A 21,213-nucleotide genomic window follows, 5' to 3' on the forward strand; every position below is an offset into this window, starting at 1 on the left:
ATTCCTGACGACCACAGGGAAATCATAAGAAAGAGAACAGGAGGAGGCTACTCAGTCCATCGAATCTGCTCCATCTTTCAGCAACGTCATGATGGATTTTCCCTTAAAACTCTTAGTGTCCAAAAATCAATCTTTAACGGGTGAACCGACCCAGTGACCACAGTCTTGAGGCAGAAAATTGGAATGATTCTGTCTGAAAAAGTGCTCCTTATTTCACTCCTAAATCACCAACAATCGATATGGGAATCATAGAACGCTGGCTAACAGCAACAGGCCTTTGTACTGTAAGGGACTAGAAGTTCCAAATCTGGGATGGAAGATCCTACTGAGTGGCACAGCAGATTCAAAGGGCTGAATGGCCTTCTTCTGTTCCTGCTTCTTACAGCCTTATGTGTACCTTGTGTGTACCTAAATGCCAGGCAGGGTGAGCAGGGTCTGAGATTGCAGTTACAACCACCAAGATAGGGAGAAGAAATGTGTATTCCATAAGGAACGAGAGGATAAGCTAGGAGTCAATTTACAAATGCCTTCCAGACTACCCAACAGCCAGTCAGAAAGAAGGAGGGAAATGGAATTTCACATCTTTAAGCTCATGGTGTTGGTAAAATAAAACAGCAGGAATACTGGATGGTGTTTTCCAATTTTCATGCGGGTTTTGACCTGATCACTAAGCTAACAGAAAGCTGCATAAATAATAAGAGGTGATTGACACCAACAAATCAAAAAGTGCATCCTTCATTGGTCTGACTGATGCATGAAAGCAAAATATTGCAGTTGCTGGAAATCTGAAATAAAAACAGAAAGTGCTGGAGAAACTCAACAGGACTGGTGGCATCTGTGGAGACAGAAACAGAGTTAACGTTTCAAGTTCAGTGTAACTCAAAACGGTTTCTCTCTCCACAGATACCGCCAGACCTGCTGAGTTTCTCCAGCATTTTCGGTTCTTATTATGTCGATGTATTAATTCTGTAATGGTTCATGATTCTACATGCTGTTGCAAAGCTAAATGAGAACATATTGGAATGGATCTCATTGAAATGGTACAGGATATACATAAACCAATTTGGATTGAATGGTTCCTCATTGTGAAGGTTTCCCACACGGAGTGCACCTCAAATTCAATCAGAAATGACTCTTCAGGAGAAACACATCAACAGGAAGCTTGGTTTGGGGAGTGGATCTATCATTTAAAGTTATATTTCTGATGGTAAAAACAATGACTGCAGATGCTGGAAATCAGATTCTGGAAGAGCACAGCAGTTCAGGCAGCATCCAAGTAGCTTCGAAATCGACGTTTCGGGTTATTCCTGATGAAGGGCTTTTGCCCGAAACGTTGATTTCGAAGCTATTTGGATGCTGCCTGAACTGCTGTGCTCTTCCAGCACCACTAATCCAGAATTATATTTCTGATGTCCATCCAGTGGCATTCCATAGCAGCGGGAAAGTGTACCTCCATGGGTACATTTTCCATCCTCACTATTCCATCTATTTCTGCTGTCCTTAGGGACATAATAAAAATCTGTCTGTATTTGTCAAACTATTCACGAAGTCACAGGCCAACAAACTCAAACTGAAACTAAATGGTGCTTTGGCTGCTCATGCAGAGCTCACTCCTTCACTTTCACTCTCTGACCTCTCTCACTCTCTGACCTCTCTCGCTCTCTGATCTCTCTCGCTCTCTGACCTCTCTCACTCTCTGACCTCTCTCACTCTCTGACCTCTCTCGCTCTCTGATCTCTCTCGCTCTCTGACCTCTCTCACTCTCTGATCTCTCTCACTCTCTGACCTCTCTCGCTCTCTGACCTCTCTCGCTCTCTGACCTCTCTCGCTCTCTGACCTCTCTCGCTCTCTGATCTCTCTCGCTCTCTGACCTCTCTCACTCTCTGACCTCTCTCACTCTCTGATCTCTCTCATTCTCTGACCTCTCTCACTCTCTGACCTCTCTCACTCTCTGACCTCTCTCGCTCTCTGATCTCTCTCGCTCTCTGACCTCTCTCACTCTCTGACCTCTCTCACTCTCTGACCTCTCTCACTCTCTGATCTCTCTCACTCTCTGACCTCTCTCACTCTCTGATCTCTCTCACTCTCTGATCTCTCTCACTCTCTGACCTCTCTCACTCTCTGACCTCTCTCACTCTCTGATCTCTCTCACTCTCTAACCTCTCTCGCTCTCTGACCTCTCTCGCTCTCTGACCTCTCTCACTCTCTGACCTCTCTCACTCTCTGATCTCTCTCACTCTCTGACCTCTCTCACTCTCTGACCTCTCTCACTCTCTGATCTCTCTCACTCTCTGACCTCTCTCACTCTCTGACCTCTCTCGCTCTCTGACCTCTCTCGCTCTCTGACCTCTCCCACTCTCTAACCTCTCTCACTCTCTGATCTCTCTCACTCCCTGACCTCCCTTTCACTCTCTAACCTCTCTCGCTCTCTGACCTCTCTCGCTCTCTGACCTCTCTCACTCTCTGACCTCTCTCACTCTCTGATCTCTCTCGCTCTCTGACCTCTCTCGCTCTCTGACCTCTCCCACTCTCTAACCTCTCTCACTCTCTGATCTCTCTCACTCCCTGACCTCCCTCTCACTCTCTGACCTCCCTCTCACTCTCTGACCTCCCTCTCACTCTCTGACTGTCCCTAATACAGGCTGCTTCATGAGGTAAAGACCAATACGTAAAGCCAGTTGACGAGAACATTGATCAGAATTGCCAGTGAGTGCTCGATTTGAACAGAGGGAATGATACCAGAACTATTAAGACGGCTTGAAAAGAAAACCAAAACAGAAATTGCTGGAGAAACTCAGCAGGTCTGGCAGCATCTGTGGTGAGGAACCAGTGAATATTTTGGGCCTGGAGAAGTTTCTTTAGAACTGTTCTATCATGGACCCTCCTGGCTAACTCTGTTTCTGTCTCACTGATGCTGCCAGACCCACTGAGTTTCTCAAGCAATTTCTGTTTTGGTTTCAGATTTCCAGCATCCTTAGCTCTTTGTTTTATATACGATTGAAACGATCCTCTTTTTGTGAGAATGCAGAAGACTGTGGGCTGACCTTTAACATAATGCTCTTCAAAATTCCGAAATAATATGAAGGGTGAATATCGGGAGGGGTTTTCCTCCACACAGGGGGACCAAACCTTAGAGACATTAATACAAGATAGTCACTAACAAATCCATTTGGGATTCCAGAGCAATCTCTATCCGGAGAGAGTTGAGAATGTGGAACTCGCTCCCATTGAGCTGGGGCAAGTAACAGAGATGTATTTAATGGGAAGCTGGATAAAGGTGTAAGGGAGGAAAGAACAGACGGATGTGGTGACTGGTTTGAGATGAGGTGAGGGGTGGGGAAGAGACTCAAATGGTGTTTAAACACAGGCTTAAACCAGCTACCGAGAATGGAAGAGTAAATGACTGAAGGAGTAAATGAGGACAGATTTGGCCAGAGCTGGCGATGGACTGAAACCTCCAACACAAAGAAAAGGAGAGAACGTTAGCGTCGAGTGCTCATACTAACCTCAGCTGCAAACAGTGTAGAGGCAGCAGGTGGCAAGGACAGAGAGCCCTCAGTGCAGAGAGTCAGAGAAGAAGAGGTTGGATTAGTGTGGAATGGAATAAGGAGAGAGCTCCCAGCTGAAGTACCGTACAACTCCTTAAGCTGATCTATGGTAACGTATTCCTGGGGAAAGCAGCAAAGGAAGCAGACAGCATTGGCCAACAAAGAAAGAGCAGATTAATCAAAACACTGAATTATTATGGTACAGAGGGAGTTATGTGAAACAGCTTTACAGGTAAATTCACGTGGGAAAAAACAAAGTCATTAACTTTTTCTTGTTTTAAAAACATTCTCCCATTTGTTGCATTCACCAGTTAGAAGATTACCTGTCATTTTAAGAAGGTTCAGCAATTGGAATGGGAATAATTAAATCTCAAGTATCTCCACAATGCAAAGCAGATGCAGAAAGACACAACAGCAAAGCAACCCGGATATTTTCACATGCTGCAAGTTATCTCTGGTTGCTGCCCGTGGTTAGCACGCTGCTGCAGGCTGGGGTCGTACCGAGCTGAGATTCACAAGATAGCATGGAATTGTGGGGATTGTTAAAGTCAGGTGGAAGCCTCACTGTGGGAGAAACTGTAACTGGACAGGTCTGGCCAGTGCAGTTAATGATGGAGGAGGTTCAGACGTTTAGAGTCATAGAGATGTACAGCATGGAAACAGACCCTTCGGTCCAACCTGTCCATGCCGTCCAGATATCCCAACCCAATCTAGTCCCACCTGCCAGCACCCGGTCCATATCCCTCCAAACCCTTCCTATTCATATACCATCCAAATGCCTCTTGAATGTTGCAATTGTACCAGCCTCCACCACATCCTCTGGCAGCTCATTTCATACACATACTACCCTCTGTGTGAAAAAGTTGCCTCTTAGGTCTCTTTTATATCTTTCCCCTCTCACCCTAAACCCTCTAGTTCTGGACTCCCCCACCCCAGGGAAAAGACCTGGTCTATTTATCATATCCATGCCCCTCATGATTTTATAAACCTCTATAAGGTCACCCCTCAGCCTCCAACACTCCGGGAAAACAGCCCCAGCCTGTTCAGCCTCTCCCTATAGCTCAAATCCTCCAACCCTGGCAACATCTTGTAAATCATTTCTGAACTCTTTCAAGTTTCACAACATCTTTCCGATAGGAAGGAAACCAGAATTGCACGCAATAATTCCAACATGTCCTATACAGCTGCAACATGACCTCCCAACTCTTGTACTCAATGCTCTGACCAATAAACGAAAGCATACCAAACACCTTCTTCACTATCCTATCTACCTGTGACTCCACTTTCAAGGAACTATGAACCTGCACTCCAAGGTCTCTTTGTTTAGCAACACTCCCTAGGACCTTACCATTGAGTGTATAAGTCCTGGTAAGATTTGCTTTCCCAAAATGCAGCACCTCACATTTATCTGAATTAAACTCCATCGGCCACTTCTCAGCCCATTGGCCCATCTGGTCCAGATCCTGTTGTAATCTGAGGTAACCCTCTTCGCTGTCAACTACACCTCCAATTTTGGTGTCATCTACAAACTTACTAGCTGTATCTCTAATGCTCGCATCCAAATGATTTATGTAAATGACAAAAAGTAGAGGACCCAGCACCGATCCTTGTGGCACTCCACTGGTCACAGGCCTCCAGTCTGAAAAACAACCCTCCACCACCACCCTCTGTCTTCTACCTTTGAGCCAGTTCTGTATCTAAATGGCTAGTTCTCCCTGTATTCCATGAGAACTAACCTTGCTAATCAGTCTCCCATGGGGAACCTTGTTGAACGCCTTACTGAAGTCCATATAGATCACATCTACTGCTCTGCCCACATCAATCTTCTTTGTTACTTCTTCAAAAAACTCAATCAAGTTTGTGAGACATGATTTCCCATGCATAAAGCCATGTTGACTATCCCTAATCAGTCCTTGCATTTTCAAATACATATACGTCCTGTCCCTCAGGATTCCCTCCAACAACTTGCCCACCACCGAGGTCAGGCTCACCGGTCTATAGTTCCCTGGCTTGTCCTTACCGCCCTTCTTAAACAGTGGCACCATGTTATCCAACCTCCAGTCTTCCGGCAACTCACCTGTGACTATCGATGATACAAATATCTCAGCAAGAGGCCCAGCAATCACTTCTCTAGCTTCCCACAGAGTTCTCGGGTACACCTGATCAGGTCCTGGGGATTTATCCACCTTTAACTGTTTCAAGACATCCAGCACTTCCTCCTCTGTAATCTGGACATTTTGCAAGATGTCACCATCTATTTCCCTACAGTCTATATCTTCCATATCCTTTTCCACAGTAAATACTGATGCAAAATACTCATTTAGTATCTCCCCCATTTTCTGTGGCTCCACACAAATGCCGCCTTGCTGATCTTTGAGGGACCCTATTCTCTCCCTAGACAGCTTTTTGTCCTTAATATATTTGTTAAAACCCTTTGGATTCTCCATAATTCTATTTGCCAAAGCTATCTCATGTCCCCGTTTTGCCCTCCTGATTTCCCTCTTAAGTATACTCCCACTTCCTTAATACTCTTCTAAGGATTCACTCGATCTATCCTGTCTATACCTGACATATGCTTCCTTCTTTTTCTTAATCAAACCCTCAATTTCTTTAGTCATCCAGCATTCCCTATACCTACCATCCTTCCCTTTCACCCTAACAGGAATATACTTTTTCTGGATTCTCGTTATTTCATTTCGGAAGGCTTCCCATTTTCCAGCCGTCCCTTTACCTGCAAACATCTGCCTCCAATCAGCTTTTGAAAGTTCTTGCCTAATACTGTCAAAATTGGCCTTTCTCCAATTTAGCACTTCAACTTTTAGATCTGGTCTATCCTTTTCCATCACTATTTTAAAATGAATAGAATTATGGTCACTGGCCCCAAAGTGCTCCCCCACTGACACCTCAGTCACCTACCCTGCCTTATTTCCCAAGAGTAGGTCAAGTTTTGCACCATCTCTATTAGGTACATCCACATACTGAATCAGAAAATTGTCTTGTACACACTTAACAAATTCCTCTCCATCTAAACCCTTAACACTATGGCAGTCCCAGTCTATGTCTGGAAAATTAAAATCCCCTACCATAACTACCCTATTATTCTTACAGATAGCTGAGATCTCCTTACAAGTTTGTTTCTCAATTTCCCTCTGACTATTGGGTGGTCTATAATACAATCCCAATAAGGTGATCATCCCTTTCTTATTTCTCAGTTCCACCCAAATAACTTCCCTGGATTTATTTCCGGGAATATCCTCCCTCAGCACAGCTGTAATGCTATCCCTTATCAAAAATGCCACTCCCCCTCCTCTCTTGCCTCCCTTTCTATCCTTCCTGTAGCATTTGTATCCTGGAACGTTAAGCTGCCAGTCCTGTACATCCCTGAGCCATGTTTCCGTAATTGCTATGCTATCCCAGTCCCATGTTCCCAACTATGCCCTGAGTTCATCTGTCTTCCCTGTTAGGCCCCTTGCATTGAAATAAATGCAGTTTAATTTATTAGTCCTACCTTGTCCCTGCCTGCCCTGACTGTTTGACTCACTTCTGTTCTCAGCTGGACCCGTCTCAGACCGATCTCTTTCCTCACTATCTCCCTGGGTCCCACCCCCCACCCACCTTTCTGGTTTAAATCCTCCCAAGCAGTTCTAGCAAATCTCCCTGCCAGTATATTAGTCCCCTTCCAATTTCGGTGCAATCCGTCCTTCTTGTACAGGTCACTTCTACCCCAAAAGAGATTCCAATGATCCAAAAATGTGAATCCTTCTCCCATACACCAGCTCCTCAGCCATGTATTCATCTGCTCTATCCTCGTATTCCTGCCCTCACTAGCTCGTAGCACTGGGAGTAATCCAGATATTACTACTCTCGAGGACGCCCTTTTTAAATTTCTGCCTAACTCTCTGTCATCTCCCTTCAGAATATCAACCTTTTCCCTTCCTATGTCATTGGTTCCAATGTGGACAATGACCTCCTGCTGGCCCCTCTCCCCTGTGAGAACATTCTGCACCCTCTCTGAGACATCCTTGATCCTGGCACCAGGGAAACAACACACCATTCTGCTTTTTCTCTGCTGGCCACAAAAACGTCTGTCTGTACCTCAGACTAGAGAATCCCCTAACATAATTGCTCTCTTGGAAGCTGATGTACCCCTCATTGTATTAGAGCCAGTCTCAATACCAGAAACTTGGCTGATCGTGCTACGTTCCCCTGAGAATCCATCACCCAATAGGGGAACGTAGCACGAACAGCCAAGTTTCTGGTATTGAGACTGACTCTAATGCAACGAGGGGTATGTCGGCTTCCAAGAGATCAATTGTGTTAGGGGATTCTCTAGTCAGAGGTACAGACAGACGTTTCTGTGGCCAGCAGAGATTTACACAGGATTGAGCATTGAATGATTAACTCAAAACACTGATCATGCTTTGGAGAGCAACAGAGAGAAGATTGGACGTCATACAATATTGCAAAAAGGTACCAATGATAAAGAGGTAACATAATTATAATATAGCTGACTATTCAGGGATAATGTGAGGAAGGACTTCAGATGAAAGGGAATTGTCTGGGCTGGACTGTTTAGTTGTGAAAAGAGACTGGATAGACTGGGGTTGTATTCCTTGGAGCAGAACCCTCCTGATGAAGGGCTCCTGTCCGAAACATTGATTCTTCTGCTCCTCTGATGCTGCCTGAACTGCTGTGCTTTTCCAGCACCACGCTAATTCATTGGAGCCGAGCAGTCTGACGGGACACGATGATGATATATAAAGCTGTGAGGGGCATAGACAGGGCAGACAGAAAGAAACCTTTCCCCTGGAAAGACGGATCAATGACAAGGGGACACAGATTTCAGGGAAGGGGCAGGAAGTTTAGAGGGGACATGAGGAAATGGGAAGGTGGGAATCTGGGACTCACTGCCTGTTAGGGTGGGAGAGGCAGAAATCCTCATCACATTGAAGAAGCGTTTAGATGCACACTTTTAATACTAATGTATACAAGACAATGGACCAAGTGCTGGAAACTAGGATTAGAATAGTCAGGTAGTTGATTCTGACCAGCGCAGATTTGATGGGCCAAAGGGCCTTATCCATGCTGTAGATCTCTATGATTCTATGACTCCATAAAACAGGTTCTTCCTTTCCAAAAAGCTGACGAGGCTGGACTTTAATTGCAAAAGTATGTTTGGTAGAATTTGTGTTCGGTAAAAGGGTCAATGATACAGGATCAAGATGAATAACGGGTTTAAAATGCAGTTCAGGCACACAATCCAGGTAATTGATAGAACCAGCTCAAGGGGCTGAATGGCCTAGTGTTCTGTTCACGATAGAAAGAACCTATTCCAGTTTTCCCATTCTCCCCAAAGTGAGGAATCAGTAAATCCTGCATTTGGCGAATGGTTAGCAAATGGAAAAATTATCTATAACCGTCAAAACCATAAAACTGGAAGGTTTTCAGCTCTGGAAGTAAAAGAGGAGCAAGCCCTTAGGCACTAAGAACCACGTTTCCCATTCTAGGAAAATGGAGTATACAATTAATGAACAAGGTAAAATATAACCATGGAGGAAAGCTTTTGTGGTGGAAGCTGGTACAATTGCAACATTTAGAAGGCATTTGGATGGGTATATGAATAGGAAGGGTTTGGAGGGATATGGGCCGGGTGCTGGCAGGTGGGACTAGATTGGGTTGGGATATCTGGTCAGCATGGACAGGTTGGACCGAAGGGTCTGTTTCCATGCTGTACATCTCGATGACTCTATGGTCATGTTAGATAGTAACGAAGATTCTTTTTCTGTAATTTAGATGATGGGTTGTTTCTGAAATGGCATTCAGTCAATTAAAAGCAAAATGCTGGAAAGCTACAACAAGTGTACGAAATTCTGGAGAAACTCAGCAGGTCTGGCAGCATCTGGGGAGAAACAGATGAGTCCACCACAACCTTCTCAAGAGTGACCAGGAATGGACAGTAAATGCTGGATCAGCCAGTGATTCCCACTTCTCATGAATGATTAAAGATCAAGTTCAGAACCTGAAGTCATGTTCCACCGGACTCAGAAGACTAACTCTGTTTCTCTCTCCACAGATGCTGTTAGACCTGTTGACTTTCTCTGCATTTTCCAGGGTTGTTTAGTCAAAATTGCTTTTAGTTTGTTACTTACAGGAAATGTCTTGAAACGTGAAATGTTAATGTGCAATTGCTTTAAGTTGGGCACTGCAAATTCATATTTTTTTTAGAGTTAATCAGTTTCTCTGGGAATCTTAATGCTCTGATAAAACTACCCCTTGAGTGGATTTTGATTGTTCAACAAGGATGTGCTATTCCAAGCTGCTATAAGGATCAGAACTATTCCACCTTGGCAATGCATATATGAGCATTTATTGTAGAGAATAACTGAGAGCAGTTTGAAAGAGGCAAACACATATTTCACGAAAGGGACTAGAACACAGAAGGATAAAGACTGGTCCTCAAATCCTAAGAAACAAAAAAAAAGACTAGATAGGTTCTTTAAGATTTGACAACAGCAGGATGTAAGCAGGATGGAAAATGCGTTGCTGGAAAAGCGCAGCAGGTCAGGCAGCATCCAAGGAATAGGAGAATTGACGTTTCGGGCATAAGCCCTTCTTCAGGAATGAGGAAAGTGTGTCCAGCAGGCTAAGATAAAAGGTAGGGAGGAGGGACTTGGGGGAGGGGCGTTGGGAATACGATAGGTGGAGGGAGGTCAAGGTGAGGGTGATAGGCCGGAGTAGGGTGGGGGCGGAGAGGTCAGGAAGAAGATTGCAGGTTAGGAAGGCGGTGCTGAGTTCGAGGGATTTGACTGAGACAAGGTGGGGGGAGGGGAAATGAGGAAACTGGAGAAATAATGAAAAACAGAGGAGATGACCTGGGGTGTGCAGTGAGAGAGGGACTCACTGAAACCCTTGTAGAGGGAGGAAGAGAGCTTCTTCAAGGAAGGCATCCTTGTAAGAGGATTCGCAGTAGGTTAAAATCTTCAAGGAGAAAGTGAGGACTGCAGATGCTGGAGATCAGAGCCGAAAATGTATTGCTGGAAAAGCGCAGCAGGTCAGGCAGCATCCAAGGATCAGGAGAATCGACGTTTCGGGCTCTGATCTCCAGCATCTGTAGTCCTCACTTTCTCCTGTAAGCAGGATTGACCAGGATGAGAGGATAAACTTCATTTTCGTGTAGCAAATTGTTAAAATCTGGAAGTAAGCTGCCTGAGAAAGTAGGAGAGGCTGATTTAATTGAGGCGTTCACAAAGGAACAGGATTATCATCTGGAAAGGATTAGCAGAGTCACGGGAAGTTGGTGGGAGCAACAGCAATGGGTGAGTCGCTCATTCGGAGAGCTGGCACAAACACGATGGGCTGAATGGTCTCCTTCAGGGCTGCAGCAATTCTTTAGTTCTGTGGGTTGTAATCCACTCTGTTAATCCCTGCACAGGTCCTTGAAGGTAAAGCATTGCACGTTGAGGTACATCTGAGGTCATGCTCACACAACACTGTACTGAGATATTTTAAGATCCACACAGCTTGAAACACAACATGCAGAAGTCCTCAACATCCCGCTTGATGTGAGCGCAACTGATCATTGCATGTGGGTAACTCCCCTCAGACCAAGCTAAGCACAGACAATCCACTTGTTTTGAGTATCAATGTTTGAGCTGCAGCTCTCTGACAAGGTGAACCAGAATGGCTCAGAGTTGTTTGACGGTAGGTCTGGCTAATTGGCCTTGGTTTTGAAGAGCTGGGCTTTTTCATACACTCCTGATCATTGGGCATCCGGTGTGGAGGGGGTGGGCAGATCGGAGGACCTGCTTCTGGGCCTGGCCATGCTGATTATAAACAGGTCCAGACAGTGGGCCATGGAGGGGTTTGTCTCTGCCAACTGCCTGCCCCTCTCCCACGGTTAGGTTCAACCCCGAGTGACCCTGGAGAGGGAACACTCGGTGACTATCAGTGCTCTTTGGAGACAGCTTGGCACTGGGAATATCATTATCCTGCTCTGGGAATGCCAATACACAGTAATCCTGTTCTGGGATTATCATTAGTTGAGAATATGGTGCTGGAAAAGCACAGCAGGTCAGGCAGCATCTGAGGAACAGAATTATTGATGTTTCGGGCATAAGGCCTTCATCAGGAATGAGGCTTGTGCGCTGGGGGTGGGTGGGGGAGAGAAGGGATGAGAGATAAATGGGAGGGGGATAGGGTTGGGGGAAGGTAGCTGAGAAAGATGAAGGTGAGGGAGAAGGTGATAGGTCAGGGGGTGGGCTGAAGTGGATAGATGGGAAAAGTGATGAACAGGTCAGGAGGGCGGGGCTGAGCCGGACACTTGGGGCTGGGATAATGAGAGATAAAATTTCTTATCCACAAATTCTGCACTGGGAATACCATTATTCTGTAATAGTTCTCTGGGAATATAATTATCCACTAATACTGCACTGGGAATATTATCACACTGTAATACTGCACTGGGACTATTATTATCCACTAATACTGCACTGGGAATATTATTACACTTTAATACTGCACTGGGAATATCATTACATTGTAACACTGCACTGGAAAATTGTTATCCACTAATACTGCACTGGGAGTATTATTATACTGTAATACTGCACTGGGAATATTATCACACTGTAATACTGCACTGGGAATATAGTTATCCACGAATACTGCACTGGGAAAATCATTATCCACTATTACTGCACTGGGAATATTACTGCACTGGGAATATTAATACACTGTAGTACTGTACTGGGAATATAGTTATCCACGAATACTGCACTGGGAAAATCATTATCCACTAATACTGCACTGGGAATATTAATGCACTGTAATACTGTACTGGGAATATAGTTATCCACGAATACTGCACTTGGAATATCATTATCCACTATTACTGCACTGGGAATATTAATACACTGTAATACTGTACTGGGAATATAGTTATCCACTAATACTGCACTTGGAATATCATTATCCACTAATACTGCACTGGGAATGTCATTATCCACTAATACTGCACTGGGAATATTATTACACTGTAATACTGCACTGGGAAATTCCTTATCCACGGATACTGCATTGGGAATATTATTACACTGTAACACTGCACTAGGAATATCATTATCCACTAATATTGCACCAGGAATATTGTTATCCACTAATACTGCACTGGGAATATTATCACACTGTAATACTGCACTGGGAAAATCATTATCCACTAATACTGCACTGCGAATATTAATACACTGTAATACTGCACTGGGACTATAGTTATCCACGAATACTGTACTGGGAAAATCATTATCCACTATTATTGCACTGGGAATATTAATACACTGTAATACTGTACTGGGAATATAGTTATCCACGAATACTGCACTGGGAATATTATTAACCACTAATACTGCACTGGGAATGTCGTTATCCACTAATACTGTACAGGGAATGTCATTATCCACGAATACTGCTCTGGGATTATGGTTATCCCTGGCAGTACACTGGATGAGTGTTGCCCAGAGAATATTCTGGAAAGGATTCATGAATTCCTTAGCTATTGCGCCAATGCTTCAATCTAATACATTGGTCCACTAAGGTTCCTCTCTGTGTTGTCAAATTGCAACTTCTACCCTTGAGCGATGGAGCTCACAGTGGGGTTAGAGCCTGAGTGATGTCACGGATTATTAACCAGAAAGTGAACTGGGAGTTTGAGACCATTTAACAGAAGAGATGAAATTGAGACATGAGGGAGGCAGGCAACATGCAGCAGAAACGGTGAGGAGAGACTGTGCTGGTAAGCATGTACCTCGCGGGGTGGTGGGGCTACAGGAAGCTGGAGCGAACGCAGAGCAGAAGCACAGAAAGTAGCATCAGGCCTTGTGCTGTAAATGTCACTGTAGAACTTAAACACATCAGCCAGTTTCATATATTCCTAAAGTGAGAGAGAGCAATGGATCACAAAGGGATAGAGGCAACAAGGTTAGTGCATTAGATTAGAGCCAGGGCTTACTACTTTCTCATGTATAACACAATCGATAGGGAAGAAATCTCAATCACATTTCGCTCAGGAGATAAATAAACATCACAATTGCTTATGACTGCAACTTAGAAACTCTCTGTTCCATTTGAAAACAATTAAAAATTACCCACTTAAGAAGTTTTCTGCTGAGGGAAAGCTCATTTGTCCCCTTTACTCGTCTTTTAGACACACACAGAGGATTAGTGCGCTGATGATGATTCCAACCAATGATGACATCATGATTGCTAGTCAGCCAATAACAAGTAAAGAATGCCCTTACATAACACCTTTATCATAGTCAAACAGTCCAAGGAGTTCCACAGGAATCTGATCAGATTAAATGTGACACTGGGCCATAGAAGGAGATTTTAGGGCAAATGGACCTGATTAATGTGTTGGCTTTAAGGAATGCCTTGAAAAAATGAGTGGGAAAGAGAGTGCAAGGGGGAGAAGGGAGCGTGAGAGGGAGAGTGAGGGAGAGACAGAGTGTGCGAAGGGGATCTGGAATCAGCGAAGGGGAGATGGAGAGATTGAGGGGGAGACAGAGAGTGTGAGGGAGAGATGGACAGTGTGAGGGAGAGACAGAGAGAGCAAAGGGGAGATGGAGAGATTGAGGGGGAGACAGAGAGCCTGAGGGAGAGATAGAGAGAGTGAGGGAGAGACAGAGAGAGTGAAGGGAAGCTGGAAACAGCAAAGAGATGGAGAGAATGAAAATAAGGGGGAGATAGAGCGCGTGAGGAAGAGAGCAAGAGGGAGATGGAAAGAGCAAGAGTAGATGGAGAGCGCAAGGGGCAGAAAGAGTGTGAGGGGGACAGCAAGGAGGAGATTGGCAGAAAGAGAGAGAGGGAGAGATCAGGCTGTTTATGGAGGACATTCCTGAGCATGAGGTTGAAGTAGTGAAAAGATCTGGACACCCACAGTGGAGTGATTACAATGAGGGATGCTCAAGAGGCCAGAATTGGACTAGCACAGAGATCATAGAAGGCTGTGGGAATACAGGAGGTTAGCAAGATATCAAGGGAAGGAATTTGAAAACTAGGATAGGACTTTTAAAATGAAGGTGTAACCTCTTCTAACTGGGCCTGCTTCATATGAATGGGGACAGTGGGACAATATGATTACAGTGAGGAAGGTTCAAACAGCTGGTGACCAGTTCCCATTTAGATATTGCTCAACCAGGCTGTCTTCCCGAAGCATTCCAGCCTGAAATGGGTGGATTTTTATTGGGCGATGGTATTGAGGGAAGGTGCGGGTAGATCAGCCACAATCTACGGGTGGCAAAGAAGGGTTGAGGGACTGAATGGCCTCCTCCTGTTGCTATGAAATGTTTGATAATAACATCCTTTCTTTTGCTGCCAGTGTCTCAAGCTGAGTGTGCAACACAATGGGCAATGCTCAGGCCTTTCATTTCCCTGTACGTCACTATTTTCAATCAACCCCCCAAAATAACAAAACAATCACGACTTGTTTCTATAATGAATGTAATTTTCTGAAACATCGTACTATTAAAGCTTTGTTCATGTCTTTGCTCATTCTCCCACTGCCTTCAATCAAAGTCAAATCCCTTTTAATGAACAGCTGCTGACCAGATACACCACTACAGAGCTCTCTCTCACTCCCATTTTATTTCTTTCTCTCTCCCTCTCTCTCTCTCACTCCTTCTCCATCTCTCCTTTCTGCTCTCTGTCTCATACATTCATTCATCCCCCTTTTTCTTTCTTTCACTCATTCCATCCCACGTTATGATTTGGAGACGCCGGTGTTGGACTGGGGTGTACAAAGTTAAAAATCACACAACACCAGGTTATAGTCTAACAGGTTTAACTGGAAGCACTAGCTTTCGGAGCGACGCTCCTTCATCAGGTGGTTGTGAACGACACAATTGTAAGGCACAGAATTTATAGCAAAAATTTGCTATAACTTGTTGTGTTGTGTGATTTTTAACTTTGTCCATCCAATGTCACTTTCTCTTTTTCTCCAGTATGACTCTGTCACTGATGCCAGAGCCTGAAAATTAAAGCTGTTTAGGACATGGACTACAGAGCAGCACAGCACAGGCACAGGCCCTTTGGCCCACAATGTGGTGCCGAACATGACACCAAATGAAACTAATCCCTTCTGCCTGCCCTTGGTCCACACAACCCTCCATTCCTTGCTTATTCATGTGCTTATCTAAAAGCCCATTAAAAACCCCGATCGTATCTCCCTCTCCCAGCATCCCTAGCAATGTGTTCCAAACTCCTACCCCTCTTTATGGAAAAAAAACCTGCCCATCTTGTCTCCTTCCAACTTGTCCCCTCTCACCTTAAAATGTATGCCCCCTAGTATTAGACATTCCAACTCTGGAAAAATGATTCTGACTGTCAATCCTATCTATGCATCCCATCATTTTATAGACTTTTCTCTCCTGTGTCTGCGTGGGTTTCCTCTGGGTGCTCCGGTTTCCTCCCACAGTCCCAAGGTGTGCAGGTCAGGTGAATTACCAGAGTGTTCAGGGATGTCTAGGTTAGGTGCATTGGTTAGGGGTAAATATAGGATAATTGGGTAGGGGACTGCATCTGGGTGGGTTACTCTTCGGAGGGTCGGTGTGGACTTGTTGGGCCAAAGGGCCTGTTTCCACTCTGTAGGGATTCTACGATTCTATAAAGTCTCCCCTTAGCCTCAGCCGCTCCAAAGAAAACAACCCAAGTTTTTCTAGCCCTTTCTTATAGCTCATACCCTCTCACTCAGGCAGCATCCTGGTAAACCTCTTCTGCACCTTCTAGAATTGAATGCAATACTCTGTAAGTGTGGTCTAACCAAAGTCTTATAAAGCTGCAATATAACTCTTGTACTCAGTGCCTTGACCTATAAAGGCAAGCATGTCATACACTTTCTTTACCACCCTTTCCACTTGATTGGCCACTTTCAGGGAGCTATGGACTTGAATCCCAAGATTACTCTGTACATCAGTGCTGTTCAGGGTCCTGCCATTAACTATACATTTCCTTAACACCCGATCTCCCAAAGTGCAACACCTCACACATAGCCGGATTAAACTTCATCTGCAATTTCTTCACCCATATCTGCAACTGGTCTATATTCCATTGTGTCCTTTGATAAACTTCTACACTGTCCAAAACTCTGCTGACCTTTGTGTCATCTGCAAACTTACACCTGTCTCCATTTTCATCCAACTCATTTTTAGATACCATAACAGCAGAGGTCCCAGTCCAGATCCCTGTGAAACACCACCCGTCAAGGACCTCCAACCAGAAAAACACTCTTCTACTATTACCTCTGCCTTCTATGAGCAAACCAATTCTGAATCCACACGGCCAAGACACCATGGATCCCATGCATCTTAACCTTCTGGATGAGCCTACCACGAGGGAGCTTATCGAAAGCCTTACTAAAATCCATGTAGACAATATCCACCACCCCACCATTACAGATCACCTTCTTCACCTCAAAACATTCAATCAGGTCAGTAAGACGTGACCTCCCCCGCACAAAGCCACGCTGACTATCCCTAATTAGGCCATGCTTTTCCAAGTGCATGTAAATCCTATCCCTAAAAATTCTCCCCAATAGCTTCCCAACCACCATTATGAGACTCACTGGTCAATAGTTTCCTTGATTATCCCTATTTCAATTCTTGGAATAATCCCTACTTCCTTCCTTATTATGATGTGGTTTAAAGATGCCATAATGACTATTTTTTCTGGTTATCCAACAACAAGATCCTACTTTTTACCAGCACTTTCAAACCCCTTGACGTCTACAAGCTCAAAGGACAAGGACAGCAGACACAGGGGAACATCATCATCCAAAAATTCCACTCCAAGCCACTCCCCATCCTGACTTGGAAATATATCGCCGTTCCTTCACTGTCGCTGGGTCAAAATCCTGGAATTCCCTCTCGAAGGGCATTGTGGGTCAACCCACAGCACATGGACTGCAGCAGTTCAAAAAAGTCAACCCCTTTTCTCTCCATGCAAGCCTGACCTGTGCTACCCACATCTCAAGGAGTGTGACTATTGACATTTCATTATTAACACTGGTTTATAAATACTTTCCAACCAACTTGCCCTGATGTGTTAACACACACAGCTCTAGAGGTGATGGAACCTGAACCTGTGTCTCCTGGTTCTGAGGCAAAGACACTACCACTGCACCAAAACAATCCCTAACATTATTGGTCAGTGCACTGTGTATTGGAATTGGGAGTTATAGTCCAAAAGGTTTATTTGGAAGCCCTAGCCTTCGGGGCGCTGCTCCTTCATCAAGTGGTTGTGACTGATGAAGGATCACCTGATGAAGGAGCAGTGCTCCAAAAGCTAGTCATAGAGTCATAGAGATGTACAGCATGGAAACAGACCCTTCGGTCCAACCCGTCCATGCCAACCAGATATCCCAACCCAATCTAGTCCCACCTGCCAGCTAGTGCTTCCAAATAAACCTGTTGGACTATAACCTGGTGTTGTGTGATTTTTAACTTGGCATCAGCTCTCCATAAAAAGACTTGACAGTTCAGAGGAAAGAAAGCATTTCGTCATCCATAAGGAGCAGAGATTGGGGTGTACAATAAATACAGGCTGAATCAATGGACATACAAAAAAAAACAGAATAATCTTCATCTAAAACATTAGAGAGTGGGTTAATGGAAGATGTAAGAACTGAGATTGAGAGATCTAGTTAAACAGGAGTATTAAATAGGTGGTTAGAATTATGATATTCATTGTCATTCATTCAGGGATGGAACTGGCTTTAGGGGCTGAATGACCTCTTTAATGACCTCATCAATGACAGAAGATGAAACTATAATAAGTATAGAAGGAAATCAAGGGAAACAAAATACAATGATAAACCTTGCTGGTGGTTTGTTGGGAGGATGGTTCAGGCAGGATTGCCAAGACCATCCGACACAAGAATAAAGCGATAGACGGATGTGATTGGAGACAGAACAAATGTCTAAGCCCAGGCCTCAGCATCCGTGGCTGAATGGGGAATAAAAGATCAGTCAGCGTTCCAAGGTCCAGGCACTGAGTATTGCCGGAAAATGCAGGTGTGCGGACAATGGGGCCAGATGCGATAGTCTCACTGCTCATTTACTGGGTCAACATCCGGAATGACCCAGCAAGAATAGCCAACTTGGCAAGGACAATCACATCTCAGGGGAACTGTATTCTTCCACAGGGTCAGCAGTTTCAAGAAAAGAGGAAGTTGGGAAAAGCAGCAAAAACTAAATCTGGTAACTATTTCCTGAGTGAGTGCTCGGAGAGTTTATATTTCACAGTGTCAACTAATTATGTTCCTTACAGCTGAGAGGACACAGCATCAGGGAGAGTAGGAATGGACTGGGAGGCTTCTCTCTCGAAAAGAGAAGACTAAGGGATGAAGTGAAAGAAGTTGCTAATGTTCTCATTGGATGAAAGGTGACTTAATAGAAGAGTACAAAATGATGAGAAGCAGAGATAGAGTGGATAGCCAGAGACTCTTTCCCAGGGCGGAAATGGCTATCATGCGGGGGCACACTTTTTAAGGTGACTGGAGGAAGGTTTAGGGGAGATGTCAGATGTCAGAGGTAGGTTCTTCACTCAGAGAGTGGTGGGTGTGTGGAATGTGCAGCCAGCAGTGGCAGTAGAGTCAGAAACATTAGGGACATTTAAATGACTCTTGAATAGTCTCAAGGAAGATAGTAAAATGAAGGGTGTGTAGTTTAGTTTGATCTTAGAGTAGGAGAAAAGGTCAGCACAACATCAAGGGCCAAAGGGCCTGTACTGTGCTTACTGGTCTACATTCCATGTTCTATGTTACAAAGAGGAATGAAAGGGTAGTCGGTGAGAAATGTTTCCATTATGGGGTCATTAACATAAAAAGTTGTTCATAAATTCAAAAGGGTATCAGGAACAATGTCTGTATCTGGGTAGGTATGGATCTCACTCCCTCAGGGAGTGCTTGAAATGAAGTGTGGGAATGATTTTAGCAGGGAGTTGGATAAACATGACAGAATGCAGAGAGGAATGTGACAGTGGGGTGTGAACAGGAAGTTCATGTGTAGCACAAACACTGACACGGACCAAACAGACCTAGTGGTCTATTTCTATGTCTGGAAATTGGATATAACAATAAATAACATTCAAATGTAAAATGTGCTTCAGTTATCGAATTGAGACCTTTGATTATTACTTTACCAACACCACACCATTTTTAACATTAAGATCAACCCTTAATGCAAGCCAGTGAGATCGGTCATATTGTGCTTAATGTCTCAAGTGTGTTCCTATTCTTCTGCTCTGAGACACTGCAATGTGAAGTCAAAGTAGCTCTACAAGAAAAGTTTGCACTTCTATAGCGCCTATGGCACCATAAAATGCCCAAAGGCACTTCCCAGGATTGTTCTCAAAACAGGATTTACCACAAAGCCACATCAGGGAGTAACATGACAGATGACTGAAAGTCTGGTCAAAGAGATGGAAAGAGAAATCGAGGAGTTTACGAAGGCTCCAAGGAGCTGAAGGCTGGTGTAGCAGTGAAAATTGGGGATGAGCAAGAGGGCAGGATTGTGAGGCTGCAGAAGGTCATAAATATGGGGTGAGAGTGGGAGGCAGGTGTGTAAAAGGCACTGGAGCGACTGAAATCCACAGATACAAATTTTAAAAATCAACGTGTTGCCACAGAAGATGCCAGGAATGGTCAGTGAACACGAGGGGGAGTAGGGAAAATGATTGGTTGTAAGGACTGGATATGGGTAATAGAGTCTCCAATGGAAACGTACATAAAACTCAAACTCAATCATCACCAATATTAAAAAGAGTAAGAAAGTTAAATAAGGTTAATTAAGAAATTGCAGCTAAGACTAAATTTCTTATGTATCTAGAACTAGATCATCAAAAATGTATTTACTCAAACTTTCATCAGGTTGCCACCTCTTCAGGAATGTTCAGGGGAGTCTCCAACCACTAAAGATAAATTTCTAGGATATTGCTGAGAACTAAAAACCATTGGTTTGTGGAAAAGGAAGCATTATTTATTAAACTGGAACATTTGATAGGTTTTTCAATGAAGCACAAAGGCTATGGTGCCGGGAGGACTGGTGCAACTGACTGGAACAAATCATGAAATGACTGACAGGAATATGCCCAACCAGGAGCTGGCAACCTGAATCTGGGATTGTGATTGAGAATCCAGACCCTGGAAATCAGAAACATGCCTCAAACACTATCCAGTCCTTAATGCAGTGAGTCTAGCAGCGAGGATCAAGAGGGCGTTTTTAATAAAAATAAACAAGTAGCATGCAGAAAGTGTTAGTTACCTCCTGGATCTTGGAGTACGCTGGGATGGAAGGAGAGGGGAATAGAGAAGCTGCCTTTCCTGGGAGGTAATGCTGGGGGTTAGGCTCCTCTAATATGTCGCTAGGCTCTGTGATGTGAAGCATTTCCTGTTCAAAGGGCAAAGGTTGAAGTAGCATTGCGATGAATGATAATAGCATGCAAATACCAAGCTTAATTCAAACTATTCTTGTGAAGGATTCTCAAAGTTTAATTAACTCTAGTGTTAGTTCACTGTTTCAATGCTAACACCAATGGTCATTTCTCCCTCCCCCTCCTCAAAGATGGTCATTCACACTTGGTTCTGTTTCTCTGTACACTGCTAGCCCATCTCTACCCT

The 21,213-nt window shown here is 44.3% G+C and overlaps 1 protein-coding gene across 22 annotated transcripts in view; it reads right to left on the minus strand.

The window, feature by feature from the left end:
• Positions 1 to 21,213, minus strand: part of phldb1b (pleckstrin homology-like domain, family B, member 1b) — a 375,430-nt gene that overhangs the window by 48,083 nt on the left and 306,134 nt on the right. For 14 of the 22 annotated variants that reach the window (XM_072593429.1, XM_072593422.1, XM_072593421.1 and 11 more), the window contains 3 exons: positions 20,858 to 20,983; positions 13,348 to 13,473; positions 3,507 to 3,668 (listed from right to left, as the gene is read on the minus strand). The exons of 3 other annotated variants lie outside the window; for them this stretch is intronic. In XM_072593429.1, coding sequence (XP_072449530.1) covers positions 3,507 to 3,668; positions 13,348 to 13,473; positions 20,858 to 20,983 — 414 coding nt within the window. The remainder of the gene's footprint in view (positions 1 to 3,506; positions 3,669 to 13,347; positions 13,474 to 20,857; positions 20,984 to 21,213) is intronic. 5 more of the 22 variants (XM_072593428.1, XM_072593444.1, XM_072593437.1 and 2 more) reach the window with 3 other exon arrangements.

The sequence above is a fragment of the Chiloscyllium punctatum genome, chromosome 23 (assembly GCF_047496795.1).
Source record: "Chiloscyllium punctatum isolate Juve2018m chromosome 23, sChiPun1.3, whole genome shotgun sequence".
NCBI classification, from domain to species: Eukaryota; Metazoa; Chordata; class Chondrichthyes; order Orectolobiformes; family Hemiscylliidae; genus Chiloscyllium; species Chiloscyllium punctatum.